The 23,325-nt window shown below is 39.4% G+C and overlaps 1 protein-coding gene and 1 long non-coding RNA gene across 4 annotated transcripts in view; one reads left to right on the top strand and one right to left on the bottom strand.

Moving 5' to 3' along the window:
• Positions 1 to 692: 692 nt before the first annotated feature.
• TMEM242 (transmembrane protein 242) lies at positions 693 to 22,084 on the top strand. Of its 3 annotated transcripts, none has more exons than XM_084515798.1 (4): positions 693 to 857; positions 2,125 to 2,225; positions 6,883 to 7,020; positions 9,644 to 10,384. In XM_084515798.1, the coding sequence occupies exons 1-4, from the start codon at positions 740 to 742 to the stop codon at positions 9,785 to 9,787; spliced, it is 501 nt and encodes a 166-aa protein (XP_084371924.1). In that variant the 5' UTR covers positions 693 to 739; the 3' UTR covers positions 9,788 to 10,384. The 3 variants fall into 3 exon arrangements, with proteins under 3 accessions (XP_084371924.1, XP_084371925.1, XP_084371926.1); XM_084515799.1 differs by lacking the exon at positions 9,644 to 10,384 and adding an exon at positions 20,365 to 20,926 and having other exon boundaries at positions 694 to 857; XM_084515800.1 differs by lacking the exon at positions 9,644 to 10,384 and adding an exon at positions 20,959 to 22,084 and having other exon boundaries at positions 699 to 857.
• Positions 6,772 to 23,325, bottom strand: part of LOC311435135 — a 58,546-nt gene continuing 41,992 nt past the window's right edge. Inside the window, exons 2-3 of the long non-coding RNA XR_014691953.1 lie at positions 9,378 to 9,476; positions 6,772 to 7,211 (exon numbers count right to left, since the gene is read on the bottom strand). This is a non-coding gene — a long non-coding RNA (uncharacterized lncRNA). The remainder of the gene's footprint in view (positions 7,212 to 9,377; positions 9,477 to 23,325) is intronic.

Raw genomic sequence — 23,325 nt, 5'->3', positions numbered from 1 at the left:
AAATAACACCATTATTCCTTTTCTCATCTTTCTCCCTTGTCCTGGAGATTTGAAAGAAAGTGATGTGTTGATTGATGTGAACTCAAAGAAACTATCTTGAAAAGACAATCCAGGACTTTACCATCAAGGACAAAAAAAGAGGTTATTATCCCAACAGTTCAATGATTCTCCTTGCAGGTATCTGAGTGATCTGGGCACAATTTACACTCAAAATGTATGTATGCTGTTGTTTTAGTGTTATGCATACTAATGACATCTAAATACTTTATATGACCGTATACACTTCAGCTTTAAGATACAATACAAATATTATTTTTATTATTATATATGTATATACAGAGAGAGAGCTCGTGTTTCTCTCCCAGCTGCTCCTTCATGCCCAAACGCCGTGCAGCCGGCGCAGCACACGCCCTGCCAGGAAAGGCTCCGGGTTGGCTTTCACAAGCCCTGCGACCAGGAAGTTTCCCAAAATACTCCATTTTTCGCCTAGCAACCCAATCCCCCGCAGTGAGCCGCTCGGGTACAAACTCCAGAGGCTCACGGGGAGGTGCGCTGAGGGAAGCCGGGGAGGGAACACCCGGGGGGGGACTGCGCTCGGCCGCCTCCTTGCCAGAAAAGGCTGGTGTTCAGAGGCTGGAGGAGGAAGAGGAGGAGGAGAAGGAGGAGGAAGGGCGGCTGCCTGTCCCTGCCCTCCTCCTTCCCTTCCGGGTTAGCCACCGCCGCCGCCTCCTGCCGGGCCATGGGGGACGCCCCGCAGGGCGCCGCGGCGGCTCCGCTGGACGCAGGGCTGGGACCGGCCCTGCCCCGGGGAGCCGGGAGCACTGCGGCCGCCCAGGACGAGGTCTTCCTCATCAAAGGTGCGGGGATCGGTAGCGAGGAGGAGCCGGCCCGCGATGGCCCCGGCCCGGGCTGGCCCCGGCCGAGGATCAGAGCCCCCCGGGGCGCCCCCGCTGCCGCTCCGGCTCCGCCGGGGCTGGGGACCCGCGCCCGCTGCCCCCGGGGGCGCTGAGGGGAGGCCCCGGCCCCAGGCACGCGTGGAGGTCCGCCTCTGCTGAGGGCAGGAGCTGATAAAAACCCGTGGTTGTTTCCGAAATCAGGGAAAAAAAAATCACAACCAGGTTGCTGGTTAGTAGACCCTGAAGTGTAAAAGGCAGCGGGCGTCCCGTATGCTGACACTGCCTGAGGTACCTCACGTGCTTCAGTGACATGATTACAGCAAACTTCCTCATCAACAGTAACAGCCTAATTAATTTTTGAAAACTGGGCCCTAGCATAAGAATGTTTTGCTTCTTGCTTTCTATTCAGGCCATTTGATTTTTAAACCTGACTGCTGTTTATTTTTTTTTTACCCAGCACAGGCTGGGTGTCAGTGGTCACAAAATAAGAACATGTAGTCCCCTAAAGAGGGGATTTCAGTATGAACCAGATGCTTTTGTACAGTGCACCCAATCTGGTGCATCTTTCTCTTAAAAGCGATCTGGCTGTGGCTACACATGCCTTTCTGATGCAAGAAGCAGAGGGACCAATGGACCCATGTAACTTTGGAAACACTGAAGAACTGAAAGTGAGGGGTGCTCTGTGTCTTGGGAAAACTCATGCCTTTTTATTATTATTATTTTGAAATAGAGCATTAGAACAGAAAACGGACAAAACCAGAGAAGTGTTGCTTACAGAATGGTTTTCTGAGGTACTCACGGATTTCTCAGATGTCTCTTCGAAGTATCGAATGATGCAGCAGAAGAATTGCATACATCTTCCTCTGGAGAAGGGCAAGGCACAGTGATAGAGCAAGGTGATTTTAGTAACCTGGCTCTGGAGTGAGAGAGGCTGCTGAGGGAGCAGTGGACATTTGGAAGTACTGTGAAAAGGCATTCTGGGATGCAAAAGACTTCTGCATTCTGTGCTTCACAAATAAACACTTGCTATTCGTTGTCAAAGTGCTCTATTTCAAAAATAATTGTCCTACTTGCTGTACTGAGTTAATGTAAATAATTTGGACAACATCCTTTCCCTTCAGCACATGCTGACATTCTCATTTTTCAGTTATTTTCAAAACAGGTTTTTACTATTTTTCACCCTAGAAAACAAAATCTTAATTTTTATTTCTTAAACTTTTCTCGGCAGGTGGAATTTTTCTGGGTACTGTCGCAACAGCAGGAATGATAGCAGGTTTTGGCACCACACTTGCCATGACAAAAAAGAAGAATCCAAACTGGTTCAGTAAGGTTTGTTCCTTTTAAACTATTTTCCAGTTGTGATACACAGAAAAAAATGCAAAAAATTGCTTATAAAAATGTTGATACATGTAGAACTTGGCTGTCCAAAGTTGATGGTAAGAGCACTAGACCTTAAATTAAGTCATTAGGAGTAGTAATAGTTTAAAAAATCAATTCAGAGTTGGTGCTGCTAAATACTTTAGTGCTTGAGATTAGTTGAAATAAAACAACATTAAGCTTACACTGTTAGCTTTAATCATACTACTGCTATACAATGCAATGTAATCAATGATCTATTTTTATCCTGTGATGTGAACATCCTTCAGTCATGAGCCTCAGCGATCCAACTTATCATGCAGTCCTGTGGTGCTATCATGAATTGGGAAGAGAGGAAACTATGGAGTAACAGTGGGATGGAGAGGCAGAAAGCCTGTAAGATGTGGAATACATAATATGAAAAAAATAAAACACTGTGAGAGGTTGTTCCATGGGTTATAAGAATGTATTACAATAAAGAAGTTCTCTTTTTTAACTTCTTTTTTAAAGTCCTTTATCTTGGACACAGCATTTTTCCAGATACTGTATATTCTTGGCTGTCAGACCTGTCCTGTTAGCACTGTGATTTAATCAAGAGTGACATTACATTGACATCCTAAAATACATTTGCTGGAAGTGGCTCCATACGATACATACCATTTAAACTTTTACTGAAAACCAGTATCTGTTACTATCTGCGCAAATGAATTTTAGCAATTTGCTAGGAAAAAAATATGATTCCTGGGTTCCTTAACTTTAATACTGCAAAGTGTAGAAAGAAGGCGTTTTGTCAAGGTACTTGTAGGTGAGCAATTTCAAAAGGGAAGACTAGACTTAGAGAACGTCTGTAGAGGCTCTCTGAAGTTTTGTTACCAAAGAGGTAAAGTTTTGCGGTAGCATTCTTACTTAAATGTAGACTTACTGCAGGTAATTTCCTATTATATTTAATAACACATTATGCATAAGAATAGAAGTGTACCTATGAATACCTAAAGATGATCGCATCCTTATTAGATGCTTAATGTCTAAACAGTATTTTATTCCATTTAAGATGAGGCCATAGCTTGGCAGGTACGTCAGGCAAACATAAGCCAGCAGTGCTGTTCAAAGAAGTAACCCAACCATCCCAGAATTAATGCTGGAAAGAAATAAAAGACCCATTCTTTCAACATCTTTGCTGGTTTGCGCTACCTTTTGTGCCAGTGAAACCACAGCATACAAGTCAGAGTAGAAACAAGCAAATGTGACATGGTCTGGGACCAATTTAAATAGTTTGATGGGAGCAAAAATAGCAATTTAATAGAGGAGTTGTAGCATCACAGCATCATGATTGCTTTCATATTTTGAGAAAGCAACAGTATGAGACCCTAGTCTTGCAGAATGGCATTGATGTTACCAGCAAGAGATAAGGCTGAAATTGAACTTATTGTACCTCCTTCATGGCAGTGGACTTAACTAAGCACCATAAGAATTTGTAGAACCAGAGCCCCATATTTACTTTGAAATGAGGCTACATAATCCTGTTTTGTGAATGACTGCAGAGGCTTTCAATTAAGAATTGAAATTTCAATTGTTTGGGGATGTGTGTGTTAAAATTAAATGGTCATATGCAGCAGCTTCGCTATGAGAAGCATCCAATTTTACCAGCATTTAGTCAGGTGTTTAATTTTACAGTGGGTTAGGTCATATAAAGCAGTGAACACCCTGAACAGTCAACCAAAGCAGTTGAACTTAACATTCATTTATTTTAAGCACTGCTTCCTTTCAGATACATTCATATACACAAGAGAACGTTTACAGGATTGAGGCCTGGGTCTGGAAAAAAAAAAAAAAAGTCATTTCTTTTTCTCCCATTTCCTGCTCGTATTTCCCAGAAAAAAAAAAATACAGTGTGGAGCATATATTTTGGCATTGGTTAATAGCTGATTTTTTGAATCAAAGAGTTATCCTTTGTTTTCTCTTCATTACTGCTCCTATACCGGGGAAAAAATCTGTACATAGAATAACAGGTTTATGAATAAAAATGTTCTTTTTGTTGGTGATGCCTTTTTCTCCCGTGATATCATACTAGTTTACTCTTGTCATCTTATTTTTAGCAGTTCATTAATCAGGATTCTCGATGCTTCGAACACAGTATCTGATAATCATATGACAAATTGTGGTGTTTACAGAGATCTTTATATTTAATAACACCGAAGAATCAAGCTTTTGACCAAACACGGTTTGACTGCTGTCAGTAAAACCAAGTCAACTGTTTCTACATAGCACTTATTTTTTTCTGGGACAATCAAGCATTTAAATAGCATTCGAGTTTTTTTTGCCAGCAATTTTCACAGATAATGACTTCTATTTAAAGATTCTGTGTAGAGGTTATTTTTGTCCATTCTTTTTCCATCTTCCAAGTGGGAGAAGTTCTTCTACATGTTGTGTATGTTTAGACTCTTGAGGCAGGAAAACATCAGAAATAATCATCAGCATTTTTAGATCTACTCAACACAATCTCTACCAAAGAAGTTAAGAAAGTTCATTAGCTGTGGTAAGGAAATAATAGGACGTGGTTTAATGGTGTAACTAGAGATCTCCCAAGTTGGTGTCCATGCTCATATGTGTATGTATACACACATGCTTACAGAGCAGTGTTTCGTTACCAGCTTCCACTTTGGGGATGTCCAAATCAGAATAAATAAGGATCAAGACAGATTTTGCTCATGCCCTTTGCAAGTGTGTATTTGTCCTTGGTAACTGGCTAGAACTAAATCCAAAGGACAAGCGTTAGTACTGAGCACTATCTTAGGATCACTTCAACATTTTGATAAATACAAAGCCAAGAGGAAAAAAAAAAATTGATGCTTCTTCATTGATCAAATACCACACTGATAAGCATTGTTCATGTGCTGAACTTTATCAAAGAAGAAAGAGCAATTAAAAAAAAGTCTTAACAGAGAATGCAGAAGATTTTTTCCTACCTTTTGTGATAAACAGAGAAGTGCAGTTCTTTAAAATAATTTTCCTCTAACACGTCAGATCTTTCATAGAATGGCTCAGGTCGGAAGGGACCTTAAAGCCCACCCAGTTCCAGACACCTCCCCCCAGACCAGGCTGCCCAAAGCCCCGTCCAGCCTGGCCTTGAGCACCTCCAGGGATGGGGCAGCCACAGCCTCTCTGGGCAGCCTGTGCCAGGGCCTCACCGCCTTCACAGTGAAGGATTTCCTCCTAACATATGGTCTAAATTGCCCCTCTTTTAGTTTGAAATCTTCCCACAAGTTAATTTTTAGTCACTTGCACATTTTAGACTACAAGTGAAAGAACTCTTTACTGATTATATTTGTATGCCTGTACTCTCATTAATTTACCTCTGAGCAATATTTTTTATTTTATTTTATTTTTTTATTTAATACCCAGTACGTAAGTAGGACTATTCAGTTGTGTGAGGACCACAGATGCCAGTCTTTAGTTGTTACCTTCTTAAATCTATGTTTCTATGTGAAGAATTGAACAGTGATCCTTCTGAGGGGGAAAAAAACACAAACCCTTTTACTGACATTTACCACTAGGAGTGAGAGGATTACATCCTACTGCTGTTACAGCCTACACAGACTGAAGCTCTCCTGCAGCAGATAAGTAGAGAGAAGTGGGCAGTGTGATCCGAGAACGGCTGGCTAGCAGCAAACACGTGGTGTGAATTGATTGATGTAAGCCAGCACACGTTTGTGCACTTCATAGCTGCACTGTGCCCTGATGTGCTGCAACTGAAAAGGTTTAATCGTGGTTGGGACTCAGTTGTGGTTGAGGCTCCTTTCTTCTTGGCCTGAGATGACATCCCCAAGTGTTTTTGTTTTCAGGACACATCTCATGGAAGACTCTCAAGGAGCAGAATCATAAGAACACCCACTCTTATTTCTGAGAAAAATGGAAGTATGAACACTGAATAGCATTATCTTTGTTACCACTTAGTGAACTCCGCAGGGGATGGGGTTTAACGTTGCTGCTTATTCTTTTCAAAAAAATTCCTAAACAGTTTCTAGACCTCCTTCAGAATTCCGCCTCTCAAAAATCAGTCCTTCAGTCACAGTTATATTCTGCCTCAAACTGAAAGCTACATAGGTTCATCCAGTTTTCTCATTCGCTACTTTAGGAGTGCAGGTAAAAACATAATAGACTGAAGGCCTTGACCTGCTCATACTCCTCCTCTCCTCCCCCAGTAAAAAGTACCAAAATCAGTTTTGTAAAATGATTATGTTCTGATGTTTGTAGCATAAGGGCTTTTGATCCACTTCGGGGTTCTGATCCTGAGCCAGTTTTGTATTTTGAGTGGTGGGATACCTGCCAGATTCTTGTGCTCTTGAAACACTTCATTTCGATGTTTCTGGGTAATAAAAATTATCCCCAGGTGCTACTGGTAGCCATGAAAGCTGTTCCTGGTGAGGAAGCAGCTTATACACCTACTTTGTGTCTGTTTGGGCCTGCCAGCATCCATAACAAGAGCTTCTGTGGCCACACTACTACAGCTGGCAGGACAGGAAATATTATAGAGCACTAAGTTAAACATTTTAGTATTTTTTTTTTTGTTTGTTTGTTTTTTTAAATCAACTATCATTCAATTTGTCTTGATCACTGTTTTTGCTCCTAGGGTATTACTGCCACAGCTGCATTACCAGAGAGTGGTTCATCATTGGCCTTACGAGCCCTAGGATGGGGCTCACTCTATGCCTGGTGCGGAGTTGGATTGCTAAGTTTTGCCATCTGGAAGGCGCTGGGTGTTCACAGTGTGAGTAGCAAGCATGATCCTCTCAAATACCATATTTTTCCTTGAATCAGTCATCTTGGAGTGTCATCTCTATACTACAGCCTGGCAGTACTCCTTCATTCCCCAGATGTAGAGTGACTAACCTGAGGGCTCTGCAGTCTGGAAAGTCATTCTTGCATCTTCCCAAGTGGGATGTTGTGGGAAGAGACAACCTGGGGGGAAGAACAGTTTTGTCCTGTTTATGTTTATTTACACAGATGTTTCAGATTCTTCAGAAAAGAGTCAGTGTTCTACTGCAGAGACTAAAATAGTAGCAGTAAGCTTTCTGTATCCTTTGCTTACAGAATTGAAGGCTACCCCCAAATCCTATCTTTAGAGCTGCCTGTTTATTTGTTCAAGGTCCATTTTCTGCATCAGGACATGAGGGACATAAAAGCTGAGAGGAAGACAGCTTTCTTTCTAGTGGGTTTCTGTAAGGGGCAAAGGGGCAGAAGACATGTAACAGAGCACTATTCCACCACATGCCATGTCAAGGCAAAGAAACTCGGGAAGCATCTGTATGTCTCAAGGGGCCAAGGCTATCTTTAGCCAAGTGCTTATGTTCCAGTGTTTCACAGCGTTGAGTGTGAACACTAGAGTTCATGTAAGCATTTTGGTTTGCCCCTAGTAACGAGCCCATGACTGAAGAGTTCCCCTGCAGCTGTTTGGCAGAGCTGTCTACATCCTTTTAAGGGGTAGGAATGAATAGACTTCCTCTACTTTCTGTGACAAATTAATTCTATATTCAGCAAAGCATTTCATGCTCTCCAGACACTAAAAGAAGCAAGATATTACTTCATCCTGATGCTCATTAATAGCTTTATTCAAGTTCTCACTTCTTGTCCACTCTGCCAATGCATCCTGCGGGTTACCATTTGGGTCCCAGCATACAATCACATCTTCCCTGGTCTCCAATGTTGAATCTCACTAAGAGCCATTAAATGCAGGCAAAACACAACAAAGCATAGCAGGACACAGGATGCAGCATTTTGTTTATACTCAAGCCCTTGTCAGGCTATGGTGGAATAGCAGAAAAGGGGTAACAAGAGTGGGAATACCAATTTATGCTCTCTGCATGCTGACCTACAACAGTCCACTCAATTTACTGTCAGTATATCATCGTCCAAGAGGATTCATTCTGCTAGAGTATTTCTGGCCCTGCCAAAGGATAGCAAAATATGACTCTAGTCAGCAGTTTCCATTTACTGTTGGTCAGTAAGCTTAATTTTTATTGTCTTTGAGAAATGCTGACCTGGACCCACAGTTGCTTGCTTTTCTCGTGAGACCACTTTCCTTTAGACTGTATGACAGGAAACAATGGCATAAACTTGAGATGGCCAAGTCCCAGGACATGTCACAGTCTGACAGGGAGCTTCCTGACAGCAGCGGTTCTTGGGTATTAAGCACGCAGCACAGGGCACAGCCTTTTAGCAACTAGTTGAACGCTCCCAGTCAAAAAGTCATTCCTTATTTTATTCTGCGTTATATTAGTGTTGAAAGGAAATAGGAGTAACTCTTAAAAAGCTGCTGAAAATGCGTGTTGGTAGTGGTTTCTGTTGTAGGCTGCTCACATTTTACAACATGGCACAGTTAGAACTGCAGACACTGAAGGAAGCAGATTTCTGTCAAGACCCTTTGGCCACCCATGATTTTGAACAGCTGTGTCCCTGCTTTCTACTGACATATCTATTGCTTTCATTATAGACTTTTAAATGCCAGCTGCAGGAAAGAAACTAGTTTGATAGTACTAAAAAACAAAAATCGGCATTTGTAAATTGACTGTCATGCGTTTCTTTATCCTGTTTTACCTTATGTCTGTTAAAATCAAACATAAATGTTTAAAGTAGCTAAAGGTGCAAAATCAAAAGTGTTAAAAATGAAATACTCTGACCAAAGAGAAGAGATTCTAGAAATGTTCTTAACTGTAAAGAACAAGTCATTTTTGATTGTCGTTGACACTTTTTGTGTACTATTTTAACATAACAATCAGAGCAAATATTGACTCATAAAAGATATTTCATGGGGTAACACAATACATTTGAAAATTCTTCATTGCTGTCACATAAACAGAGATAATATACTAGTGACTGGTCAGTTACAATACTAACTTTTAAGGACCCATATTAAATGCATTCATTGTATCTAATAGTTATTAGATAATTCCCCAAATAAATCAAGTTTAATTTGTATGAACTATTTACTGGAGTTATCACTTAGCAAAATAAAGTTTCTTTATGTATTTTCAGACCTCAGAAGCCATTCCTGATTTTACACTAAGCTCCACATTTCAAATTTTAATTTCAGTTCACCACTTTGAAAAGAGGCTCTTACAGGCTTACCTGAATAAAAACATCTTATGTCTTCAGTGTAATTGAATGCTGTGAGTTCAGTTGCACAGTAATGGTTGCAGGTTCCAAAGTACCATAGACCTGTAGAAACTGAAATTATAATTTCAATTGAAGGATGATGTACATAGATTTTAAATCTGTGACTTCAAAGCAAACTTTAACCTCTGAAAGCACTGTATTATACATGACCGCAGGGAAAGCTTGATTCATTTTGATGCCAGGAACCTGTGAGATCTTAATAACTAAACTTTTGGCAGCTGGACAAAGAGAAGAAGAGCTTGCTGCCCTGCCCCTTCACCTTACTGCCTTTAACAGCAACCAGCTGCCTTTGGGACCTGCTAATTAGCGATCTGGCCCTGCTGCTATCCTCTCTCAGCTGGGCACCAACTTCATTTGTTTAAGAGCTACTGGTAATATTAGTAACAATATTATGACAGCTCATATGGTGTTTAAATATTAAGTTGTTAAGCATAATAAAGTTCTAATTGTAAACACCACAGATGTTTCATTTAGCAAAAAAGAAGCTGCGTCTGTCACACATAAAAATGCATTAGCTCCAGCGTGTTCTCAAATTCATTGTCAGCACTGTCCTTGTGAGTGTCTGGGTGGGATCTCAGTGAAAAAAGGACTGACTTTCACGTACAGTTTGGAGGGGAGTTCTGAGTCAACTAAAACTGAGCTGCTCTGTGGTTTGATGCCTAATACCATCTCAGGGAGTAAAGCACAAGAAGCCACAGTGGAAAATCAGGTGTGATGGGTTGGAGATCTCAAAGCAATAGCTCTCTGGCCATTGACACTATTGAGCAGTTTTCCCCCTGACTGATCATCCACATAAACTGCTGAAGTTCATGCACACCAGAGCTTGCTCGGACTTTCAAGGAGAAGCAGAGCTGGGCAGTGAAGTTGGAGAAGTTCAGCAAATGATGTGCTGCGTGCTTTGAATCACTTTAGCCATGCACTGGTTTGTAGTGGTGGGCCACTTAACTGGTGTCCATCACTTGTAATCAGTGTGCTTGCCATTCATCCATTTTGATCATATTTGTGCCCATAGGATAAGTGGTAAGCATCTTCCACTCACCTGGAAAGACAAAACTAAAACCAGCAATGAGGCTGGTACAATTTCTTTTTCCTTTTTTTTTTTTTTTTTAAAGAAACTAAAAAAAGTCTGTATTATAATATTATGATTCCTATCTGTCAAGTGCCTGCCTGTTATGCCCTCCTGGGCAAAGCAGGGTCCCCATAGGGGTTGGTGTGCAGGAGGGCAGTGGCTATAGGCTCCGCTGCACACAGGGGCCAGGGGACTTGGGTATATATGTGTATAGTTTGTCTCACTTGCACTGCAGCTACATCTGCTGGCGGCAGGAGAGAACATCAGCACGTTCAATGTCTAGGAATAAGCCAGTTTTATTTTTCACGCTTATTGAACGAGTGTTTTTAATTGCCTTATAATGGCCTGTTTTCTTAAACAAGTATGACTGCAGTGGCAAATGCATTTGCCCCTGGTTAGAGCCCAGAAGAGCGCTTTTCATTTTGTATCACTGCCAAAATACTGTGATTTTTAACATTCAGGGACGTGGTCCCTGTGAGCATCAATTATCAACGGGACAGGGTGATTGATAAAGATACGTATGACTGTAAGCTTTGTGACTGTTTAAATTATCTTGTCATCACTTACAAAGTCAGAGATGGAACGACAAGAACAAACCGGCACGATATTTCCTTGATAAGTTATAATTGCTGTAATTAATCTGCGTCTGTGGTTCTGGAGCAGCGTTGCGAGTACTCAGCAGTTCGTGTTGTGGAAGGAAACTGGAACTGCAGTGTCGTGAAAGTGCTTTGTCCTTACGCCTCCTGACTCAGCCTGCTTTTGCTGGAGAAGCCAGCACAGAGCAGTCACTGCTGAGATCTGTTCTGGACACTAGGATGATGCTCCAGCGTTGGTGATACTAAGTTTTTATTTAATCTTTGTGGTTTATTGGTTCTTAAAACAGTGCTGTGACGATGCCTACTTCCAGCTCTTAAGTGGCTTTATTGTTAAGGGTGGTTCCCCGTAGCTGTACAGCCTACTGATTTTATGCTAGCATGAAAACCCAGGAATGACAGCGAGCCACTGATCTTTATATCTCGGAAAGGGATATAAAAGATTTTATGCTGTCTCAGGATGGGCTGTTAATATCCCCTGACTGCAGTTATCACTGTTGAAATCTTAGAATATCCTGGTAAGTAATAAACCCTCGTAAATTCCTGGGAACTGTTATCCCTAAACTGAGAAGTGATGGGTCAGTGAGGACTTGGGCTGAAAATGGTTTAAATTTTGTTTTTCATTAACGTGAAAGAGAAATCTTCATTTTCAGGACGTAGGAGCTTATGGTTATCTATTTTTACATTGTACCCCGTGCAGAAATTATCTAGCTGTCATTAACACTTAGAATGACTTTTTTAACTCGCTTCCCACAATTTCTTAGGAAAATACTTTCAAGTAGGTCCACCTTCGACTACCTCAGGGCCTAGCAGCTCTGTATTAGTAAGTGTCATCAAACAACATCAAACAGGTCAGTGAAGCAGTTTGGGTCTGGGGACACCTACAACCATATCTAGGGGATTTTTAAAATCTGGACTGACTCTAGCCTTGTCCCATGGCATGGGTATGTCCCATGTCCCTTGGGTAGCACCGTCTCTTTCAGGGACAGACTGGTCTTAGGTCTCAGGTCGTCATGTATTATTACAGTAGGCTTGTGTAGTTACTTGTGCTGAAATAAAACCTTTCAGTATCTAAAACCATAGGGTTACCAGAGGTGAGAAGTAACTGATCAAAAAGGAAGTGGCACAGACTCTTTTATAAATCATTTTCTAATGATAAATTGTCTGAACATTGTGGTGTTTAAACAGTTCTGATCTTATCTCCATCCATGAAGGCACAGAGTGCAGCAATGCAAACCGTGTCTGTGAGTACACTGTTAAAAAACTTGGTAAAATTGGTGGTCACAGAATAGTCCTGGAAACTTGGAGGAAAAAAAAAAAACACGTCTCTGAATGAGGCCCAAAATCTATTGTTTTGTTTCTGTAATATTACTTCACATTAAACACTTTAATTAAGCTAAAGTTATAATAAAACTGTAAAATCTGAATTAAAAGTCTAATGCAGAGCAGACTTGCTCGAGCAAATACAGTTTGAGTGATTTATCTGGTCTGTCCCCTGCCTTCCCTGCTGCTTAAACATGTCTTTTTAAAGGCAGAAACGTGACATGTTAGAAGTCTGTACAAGCAGGATGCACACCATGGTGTTCCCTTGCTTTATCTGGTGAGTGAAACGGGAAGGGACTACTTTTGTAAAATAAATGATTCCTCATTTTTTGAAAAAGACCTTTTTGACTCATCCCTCTGTCCCCAAGTGCTTTTTTCTTACTCCTCAACCTCTGACTTTAGAGGGTTTACATAGTCTGATTCCCCTGTAGCTGACTGTCATGAATACATTGTTTACATTTATCCATATATTGCATTCGGTCTGCTTATTTTAGAGGGATAACTGATGGTGATAATCACATTAAGCTGAATTCCACTTTCCTTACAATATGGCCGCCGTTTATCAGCAGTACCAAATAACTTGGAAAAATGTTTCACAGTTTTCTAGAAGTTACAGTTAACTTCTGAACCTTTATTTTAAATAAGCAGGGTTTTCTTTTTAATTAAATACTTACAGCTACAGAATACTTGACAACTACTAAAACATACCTCTGAATGCCTGTTGGTATTATTATGTTTTTTACATACCAGCAATTACAAGCCTTTTTTTTTTTCTTTGAAGCAGAACAATGCTTCAGCACTTGCACACTGAGGCATTCAACAATTAACAAATGAGACAGAATGTGCTTTAAGAGCCCTTTTGCTCTCCATGCCCTCAGTAAATTAGGTTTTATTTCCTCAGAAATAAAAGCATTTGTTCTCCCATAGGAAAAAGGGTTGGGATGATTCATCTGTAGGTTTGAGAGATCGTGTCTTGTTGCTTATATATCTGTTCTATGGAAAGCTGGGAAAATACTGAGAAGAATTGCCTAGTAATTTGTGACTAATATAGTTACAAAATATTAGTTTATCATTTTTATGGTGACTCCTAATGAAATATCCTCTTTTTCATTGATCTTAACTTTTAAAATATTAACAGCCTAACACAATCGCACAGCTGTGTAGAGACATCTAAAACAATTAGAAATGATACGGAGAATATATGCCTGCCATGGTTTTCTGGTAGGGACAATTCCTAGGCGGGCTGCTTTTCTCTAGAGGAAACCTAGCCTCTAAATCACCATTTTAAGTATAACAATATTAGCATCCCCTCGGCTATTTTGGGAGATACTTGATATAATTTTGTGGGACTATATTCATAGGTACAATATAAATACAAAAGAATATTGGGTTTAAGGGTGGATGATTTTCAGAAATGAAATGAGAACATGGAGAAATTGTCTTCACGAATTACTGGGTTTAGCATCCATAAACAGTACTACTACCTACAGATCTCAACCAACTATAGACATATTGCAGAGGCTTACATTTTTATGCTATTTCATAAATAGCATATGCAGCTATATAATATAAAATATATATATATATAAAAATAAAGTATAAAATATATAAAAGAAATGTTGCCATAAAAGCATTACATCTCCTAGAATCATCATAGAGTCATTCTAGATGTTTTTTACTATTAGTTTTTAATTTTCCTTATATTTAATCCCCGCCTATTCATGACTTTTCTAGTCCTTATCGTGCTTATGTTTGATTGCACAATAAAATCTTTTCTTTCCTATTTCATGATCACGGAACTCAAAATAATTCAAATTTGCCCTTTTTTTTTGACATTGTTTTACTTCCTCAATACTTGAATTCCAGATTTTAGAAAGAAGATGGAGTACTAGTACAAGTTAGCACTTCCTCCTCCTGTTTATACACAGTTTTTCTGTACTGCTTGTATTGCCTAATTAGTTTGGGGAGGAGAAGACTTGCCTCCACACATATGTACTGCTAGCTTTTTGCAGAAGAAGTAAAAAGAAAAAAACAAGGAACCTGTGAACTTCACTGTGTACTTGGTAGAGCAGAATGCTTATTCAAGGAATAAGACCATCATTTTCTTCCTGGAAAGCCGCTACATCTGCATTATCAGTAGGGACAGCTGTAAGGAAGTATTTCAAGAACACAGGAAGGCTGTAGCAGTAGCTTTCTTGAGGAATTATTTTACTGTGTCTTGGAAGAGACTTGTGGCTGTCAGCTGCCAACAACCTGTTAGGAAGGCAGACAGAATACGGCAGCGTTCAGACTTTGGTCTGAAATTGCCTCCGTGGAGCAGCTCCAGGCCTCTGGAAGTGTGCAGGTGGATCAGCGCGCTTCTTGGCTGCATGTAATGCAAACTACATGCGTATAACTAAAGTCTGAATAAAAGTTTATCTGACTGGTGTGAATTCCTCATGCTACATCTCAGTACCATGGGGTCTTGTGCTTCATGAAGTGTGGCAGGATGGCAGTGCCTGCTCACCATATGCTTCTGTGGTCTAGGAGCCAAGCTGCTGTGCTGGACTGAAGGTACCCCGTCGTCCCCATCTTTGTGCAACATGATGGGTCGCTTGTGTGCAGTTCAGCACTGTTCCAGGCATTATTGCTTAAGAACAGGGCTTTAGTTTTGTGCTGGCTCTTTTCTCAGCCATGAATCTCACTTGTGGCTGATGCGTGCTGTGAATTCCTGGACATACAGAGGAAAAAAATTACTCAGGTTACTTTTTTCAGGAACTACCTACTTGCATGCAATTCATGTTTTTCATTTAATTCAGAAATCCAAATTACAGCACACAAGAGCGTATACAGTGGGGACGCTCATCCTGATGCTTCGGGTCCATTAACCAACATGCTTTATACATTTAGATATTTAACTATCTTAAATTTTAGATTACATTAATTTTTCAAATTGCCCCGGGTGACTAAGGAGCAATGAGTAATACGCAATAATAGACTAATCATGTGGATGTTCTTTTCAGGCACCCAGATTAGAAAGTAAGATTTTACAGAAATAAACGGCAAGTTCCTCAGTGATTTCAAAAATTTTTCACTCCATTTTTCTGCATGGCGTGAAAGCCTTTTGCAGTATAGCCCAAACTTTGTACCATTATTTTTATTTTGAAGCCTGGCACAGCATCGCTGGAATCAATGGGAATGGGCTTGAGAATGAAACACTAACATCATCCTGTTTGAGATATCATATACTACAAAAACACTAGCTCTTGGCCTTCCACTTCAGAAAAATCAACTGGGAAATGTACAGAAATTTAAAGTAGGCATATATCTCTGAAGCTAAGGAGAGCTTCTCCAGAAAATGAAGTGCTTTTTTTTTTTTTTTTTTTTTTGTTCTGAATAGTCAGAACACTGGGATTGCCTTTGCCAGTGAAGTGTAAGACCTAACAATATGGACCAGAGCACTGTTTCCTATGCTTGCCCTGCACCGAGTGCTCCGTTTTACCTTGGCAGTCGGGGAATCGCCTGCAGCTGGCAGGCTGTCGGTCCTGCACTTGGAGTGCTGTAAGGGCTTGGTGCTCACTGTTTTCTGCAAATAACTTGCTATTTCTGCATGCAGGCTTTGGTAAGTGTTTGATAACAAGGGTGACAGCAATCATTTTTAAGATTTGGAAAATGGTGGCCAGAACAATCCTCGCTGATGCCCTTAAACCCGGGGCAACCTGTCTCAGCTTCATGTCTTGCGAGGTGGAAGGTGGCTGATGAGGACATGTGGCACGGACACACCGTATCCAGCCGATACTCCAGTTCAGGGCATCTAATCCCATTTCACTTGGAAGCTAATGTAAGCAGTTCCTACTGGTACAAGTACTAAAATAGGAAGCTAATAATTCCTAGAATCTGGGTTGGCCTATTACGAATGTCAGACATTAAAGAGAACATTTCTTCATAAAACTTTCATTCTAGGATTCAAATAGACTCTTTTAGCCCCTCTTCCATTCATTTTAATATGAACGGCCACGTAAGTGCTCTCAGTAATAGTGCTCTCCCAATTTTTGTGTGACATTCTGTCAACGATGTACATTAAAAAGACATTATTAAATGGAAGATGCTTTTAGGTCCCCATATTTTTGCCACCTGAGGCAGGATCATTAGGTTAAGATAAGAAAATAACAGTGATCTGTAGCTATTACAGATTATTTAATGCAGTAAGGTAGATGATACCCTTTTAGAAAGAAGCCTGACAGTCAGAGGTGGAACAGTTACTGTAATTTATTTGGCAGGAAAAAACAGCGTCAAGCTTTGCAATATCTATGATAAAAAAAAAATAAAAATCACTGGAATGAAATTGACTTCAGAGAGTTGCCTCCAGGAAGAGCGAATGCTGGAATGTTAAATCAAGAGATGTGCTACAAATCGTTCGTGTACCACTAGGTGCAGGAGCAGGATTTGAGAGAGTGGTCTGTGGTCCTGAAGGCAGCAGAAGGAGGTGGAATACGTTCAGCTTTTAGTGCTCGGTTTACTCTGCTATTAATCAGAGACATTATTACAGTTGAACTGAGAACCCCAGGGTCCATGTGGCTGGCAATAATAAAGAGGCAGCCATTTCAGTGAATTACTTCAAAACATTCCAGTGGTTAGTGGATAGCGTATTAGCTTTGCTAATTAAATTAACACTTTTTGAATTGAGACCAGTGGCATGTGTATTTGGGAATCTGGAGAAAATACAGAAGATTTCTGGGTCGGAGAGGGGAGAGCAGATCTTCCAAATGGGATGTCTGCTGAAAAAAAAAGGCAAGGCAAGACATGGATTTGCAACTGCTGTGTTTCCTTGTCAAGAAAGTGCAGTATTCATAGGATATAAAGCTAAATTTATCATTTTCACAAGAATATGACCACAGCGTAGGAGGCTGAATGGATACCAGGAAATCCATTTCATGGCAGGATAGCTAACTCATCACTAGTGAAAAATGTTTGCCTTCACTACAAGGATCCTCTGAAGCTGTGAGTTACTCTGAAGGCCAAATGAGGTTAAGTACAGGTTGGCCAGGCAAGGCCAACATACTCAGCTCATGGTCTCTGACTGAAAGAAGTCACAGCCTAAAAGTTGGTAAGACAAGGGTTCATAAGCAGACAGACATTGTCACTGGGAGAGAAGAGGGAGGAACTCTGGGTTGCTGTTTCCCTGGTTATTTATGTGTGCATACACCGGTGCCACCCGTCAGAGAAAAGCTGGGTTTTGGTTGTCCCCATGCATTTAGGTAGTGTGGGAAGTGAGCTGTAGGGGAGCTCTGAGTGCAGGGAGGACACTGGCCAGGATTTACAAGTACATTTAGTTTGTGCAACAAGCACAAACATGGAAATGGAGGAAGAAACTGAAAAGCTGGTGATATTAGTGGAACAGAAGAGAAACCTTAGAAGTCCAAATCAAAGCCCTAATGAAGTCCTATAGTGCAGTTTCATACTGGAGGAAGAGAGAGAAATTAAAAGTCCATAAGTAGTACTACTTACATCTATTACTCAGAAACTGTTGTGGAGAGAAATAGTAGGGTGCAGGATCATTTAACTTGCATAGTAATTTAAGTAAGAGTTGTAGCTGTGACATTTGTCTTGTGAACAATCTGTCCATGGTTAAATAGACTGTGAAGACACCATGTATAGCTTAGGCCCATGCCAGTCTCCGTGGATAATGCCTTTCTTAAACAGCTGACACCCTAAACCGTAATGCTGAAGGGACAGTGCACAGTGGTGATCAGCTTGGCTTTCATTAATGTGGCTCACTGTCCAGAGTGGGAATCACAAAAGAAGAAAGTTTGTGGAATAATGTAAAACATTGTCAAACCTGTGAACTGCAATACAAAACTACTTTGTGCCAAAGAGGGTCATGGAAAAGGACACGGATGCTTGCAAGAGAGGAAGTGATCAATGAGACAGTGCCATCACCTGCAAAGTGCTTTTACAAATAAGCATTAGAATCTACGGAGATAAGGCTGAGGAAATTTTTCAAGGGGTCTTAAAACCCAAAAAAAAAAAAAAAAAAAAAAAAAAAAAAAAAAAAAAGGACATTGACATTGAACAGATCAAATTTTGTCCATGTGTTAAAGGAAAATTGCTTTTCTAGAAAATGAGTTGCTTTTACCTGCAGAACATAAATTAGCATTCTGAATGGAGAGAAAAAATCTGCATGTTTTTAAATCTGCAGTAGCTAGCAGTGTTTTAGTGCTTTCTAAATAAATACTTTTTTTTTTTTTTTTCTTCCTTCAGAATAAACCTGTAGTGTTTTATTTCCCAGAAAAGATTGCTTTGTGCATTTAAGGACTAGGCTTTGACATATTTGTAATTATGAGTTAGCTGTTAGAGTGAGGCAGCGCTGTAGTTCACTGAACGGCTTCCCTACCCATCATCCTTTTTTGGAGACCTTATGTAACTGCTTTTAGTTTTCCTTTGGTATCTTGTGTTGTCAGTGGAGTAATAGAGGTGTCCTGCAGGGCTAAAAATAAATTGAAAATCAGAGTTTAGAAGCAGCCGAAAAAAAAAAGCAACAACAAAAAAGGATGAGAAACAGATTACACCAGATCATATAAAATGACCATAAAAATGGTATAAAATGTTTATTTCCAGTTTTACCAACTGAGCTATGGCAGATCAGGTTAGGATCTGACTATTCCTATGTTATCAAACACCCAGAGAATACTTAGAGTGAGATGAGAGAGCTTGGTTCACTCTCTAGGAAGTAAAAAATATTAAGTATGTTAAATACTTGCCACATGTCAGAGATCTCAGGTAACTTACTTACAGAAGACTAGAAAAAAAGTTTGGGGCAAAACAAAGTTCCTAAAGCATTTCATACTGTAAATACTTGTATTCAATTGTCAGCAATTGTGTAATGTAATTTTGGCTGTTCTCCTACATTGTCTGTGATACTGTGTTTAGGGTCTTTGTAAAAAAAAAGCTACAAAAGCTTTTTAGGTTTAACTAAGTTGCAAAGATATTAGGTTAGTAACTATTGTGTTGAGTGCCAAGATTAAAAAAAAAAAGAAAGAAAAGAAAAAAGAAAAAGAAAAATCAACAACAAACAGCGACAAACCAAGAAATCAATCAAAACAGCTATCTGATCAAAATAAAATGTAAAGCAGAGAGCGGATTACTTTTTGCATAAGAACAAAGGATAAAACTAAAAGGATAATTTGGCTCTGAATTTTCCTCCTACTTCATATAACATGTATTTTTATTTAATTAGCAGTCCCTAGGCATTTTTACTCAAAAATGTGGAATCTAAAATGTTTTCCTCCATCATAATTAATTATTTTCTTAGCAAAGATTTTTAAAATTTCTTTGTAAACAGTTTCTTTCCTTGTATCAGCTGTAATTTGAATAATTGCATTCCAGCAAGTACCAGTTGTCTGCTAGAATTATTCATACACAGAAGGGCCTGGATAGAAAACACCCATAGCTATTTGTTAAAAAACTGATGACCCATAACACACAAAAGTTTGGTGTATAAGAGAAGATGTCTGTTTGGCTGCTTAGAATATACAGATCTCTTGGAACCCCTCCATGGGACATAGTGCTTGAGACAGCATTTTGTCTTGAAGATGTCATTGCATCTGTATTTTAATACCACACATCCTGTCTCCTGTGCTTGAATGTCATAGATTCTGTAGTTTCCTAAAAATAGTAGTTCAGATCTTCCCCTCTACATCCTGCTCTTCATGCAACAGGATTTGTACTGATTTGATTCTTCTATGTCTATCCTTAAAAATATACTACATGTAAAAATATTGGAAGAGAGGTACCTGCTAAATCTAAACAATATCTTCAAATACAAGTGATTTTTAAAGGAATTAAACCTCAGTTTTGGCTTGCCAGGAAAATCGAATCAAACATTGGTGATAGAATGGTTGCCATAAATATAGATTTGGTGATTGGTTTTAATGTCAACACCGAATATAAAACCAGCAATCTTTCTCTTCTATAGCAGACAATTTACCAACAAAGAAAGAAAAGCATGGTCCTACGTGTAGTTGTGAATCTTATTTTCCTTCCTACTAATATACAAATTTTGTTTTGTCACCATACTGTTGGATAAACCTCAGGTGAGCTTTTCTTTAAACTTCCTTAAAAATTCTTGAATAGACCTGGTGACTCTTTTATCCATAGCAAGTGTAGAATAAGGCACTGAAGTCAAAATATGGGCATGTTCTATTGAAGTAATTTTCCTATAAACAAACAAAAAAAAATTAAATTTGTGTGTATATACATATACACACACACACACACACATAATAGTTCATCTAATGGTAGTGAATCATTCAGGCAACTGGTCCAAATTAGGCACCCCAGCATAGTGCTTTAGAAGTGGGGATTGTTGTGGGTCTCTATACTTTTTTTCACTTAGTTGAACCAGCATATTCAGAGGGAATGTCTTAATTCGCTGTAATTTTTAAGGCCTTTTTGCCTCTTCTTTACCTCACACAGACCTATTTTGTGGAGTAAGCCCAGGTTTCATGGTACTACTTTATTTGCTACTTATTAACAGCTGACAGCTTTTATTTTTTTATCTCTTTTATAGATGAAAGAATTCCGAACTAAAATGCAATCAATGTTTCCAGCAATTCCTAAAACTAGTGAGGCCACTGTTGAATGGGAAGACTTACTTAAATCAAAGTGAAAGAATCGGAAGCATTTGGAGATGGCTCTTTCAGCAAGAACAAGTAGCAAAGTGTCCCATATGAAAAAAAGAGAAGAAAGCTCAGACTGAGCAAGTTACTGGCCCAGTCCACTGAACTTGGGGATGCCAGTTAACATCTAAGAGCAAGAGAATTAAAATAATTATTTATACTGTACTTCTTCAGCATGTTTGGTATAGTTGATATGGGAGGAACTGAACCGTCTGAGACAAGTTTGATTCAACTGGAAAAAAGACTGTATCTTATGAAGACTTAAAGAAGAAACTAACCTTGGTAATAAGTATGAGGACAAAACCCCAATAAACTCCTATCATATCCACCTTTTAAGAGAAATTTTAGGGAATTTCCCTAGGAAACAACGGTACTTTCAGTGCCATTTACATGTACCATTAGGAATATAAACATAAGACAGTTACAAAAGATACATTAATGAGCCTGAAGGTAAAGCACACAGTGCACTCTGCTAAAAATAGAGGAGATATTTAAAGTTGTAACAGAGAAAGTGTCTAAACCAAGCTATTTTTATATGTCTGATGGGAAAGTTTAAATACTTCCAATAGGGAAGTAATGATCTACTGAGCTCCTCCGTAGAGCAGCAGCAGAGATCTCAACAAAGTACACTCTTTTTTCTCAGTAGTAGCCTTTTTATTGGATCCTACAGTTGTGAATCTGCAAAAAGCCTCTACTATATTTGTATGGAAATGTTAAGTGTTAGGTGAAAAAAACTTTGTATTTCAGTGGTTCCTGTGGCTCTTCTATTAGGAAAAATAATGTGTCATTTTCCAAACTGCAGTAATCTCATGTATTGTGGGTGTAAACTAGGAAGAATAATGTCTCAAACATTGTATTTGCAGAACTGTAGATCTGTAAAATTGCAGAAATTAAAAAAAATATATACCATCAGTGAACAATCCTTTGTTGAATGCTCAATTATCATTTTTTTTTTATTAATTGTGCACAGTCCAATTAAGGCAGCTGTCAGATTTAATAAAGTCCTCTTCAAACCTGTCCTTTGTGATTAAATCTTTATATTCTTAGGAAAAAATGTTTTTTTTAAAAAAAGCTTTAAATGTCAGATGAATAATAGAGAAATACGGTTTTCCTACAAAACGTGACAGCACCAGAATAATATCTTCAAAGCAGCTGATGTATAATAGTTGACATCTTTTCCATGGCTCGATGTTTGTAATCCAATATGAAATAAATTGTGGTGAATACTGCCATCCTATGCATATGAACAATGGCACTGCTTTCATATTTCTATTTGCATGCAGAGGGATGCCTGCAGTGCCTATGCATACACAGATCAGTAATATTGCTGAGTTACCAAGTTTAACAAGAAGGTCTGCCATTAAAACTGATCAAGTACCGAACTGAAGTAAATAAATGCAGATCTCATGATGCCAACTAAAGGTTGGTCACCTTAAGTTTGTAAAGTGGGGTTCAGGTCACTTGGCTTTATCTGCACAAAATAACTTTTGGTAAAATCTCATCTAAATTAGTCATCCAAGTTGCCTGCACCGTCGATTTGAGAAAGACAGGACTGGTCAGGGGGCAACTCACTCTGCACTAAAGCGAACAGCTGCTCCTGGAATTTTACAAAGCATCTGAACTGTGCCAGCTGCCTCTGAAAAGAGTCACTCTGCTCTAGCTTACCTCCCATCACTTCAGTGACTACACGAGAGCACAGCTCGGGAAAAACCCTTAAGAAAAATGAGTCGTTTTCTAGCTCTAGAGTTTCCTAGTTTTCTAGCACAGAGTCCTGAGGGTTAGATGAGTGCTAGTCCTGGCACAAGAGAGCTGTCCCTTCTGGTAATGGTTAACCACTGGGTGAGTCTAACTACATTACAAAAGAATTCCCTTATGACAGATAGGGTGAATTAAATCTGGAGGTGTCCAGTTATACGTACATCAGATATACATATATCAGATGATGTCTTCCAAAGATTTGAACCTAGTGAAGTTAGCAGACAAATATTTAAAATAGAATCACACTGGTAGGCCAAGTGGAGAGTCATCTGGTAAATCTGTGTTAAGGTTGAACATAAAACGTCTCCCAAAGAGTGAGTGAGGAATTAAGATAATATTATTACAAGCTTGATTGTATGCTATGGGCTGGAAATGTTTATCTTTTTTGTTTGTTTGTTTGTTTGTTTTTCCTAGATGAAGGCTTAGATAGAAGAGTCAGAGCATAATTTAAAAGTAAATCAAGTCTCAATCTACAGGAAAAACATGGGAGGCCTTGAATT

This window comes from Aythya ferina (genome assembly GCF_964211825.1).
Source record: "Aythya ferina genome assembly, chromosome: 3".
Lineage (NCBI taxonomy): Eukaryota > Metazoa > Chordata > Aves > Anseriformes > Anatidae > Aythya > Aythya ferina.
Note: the sequence above shows the minus strand (reverse complement) of the source record. Positions and strands in the feature narration are given on the sequence as shown.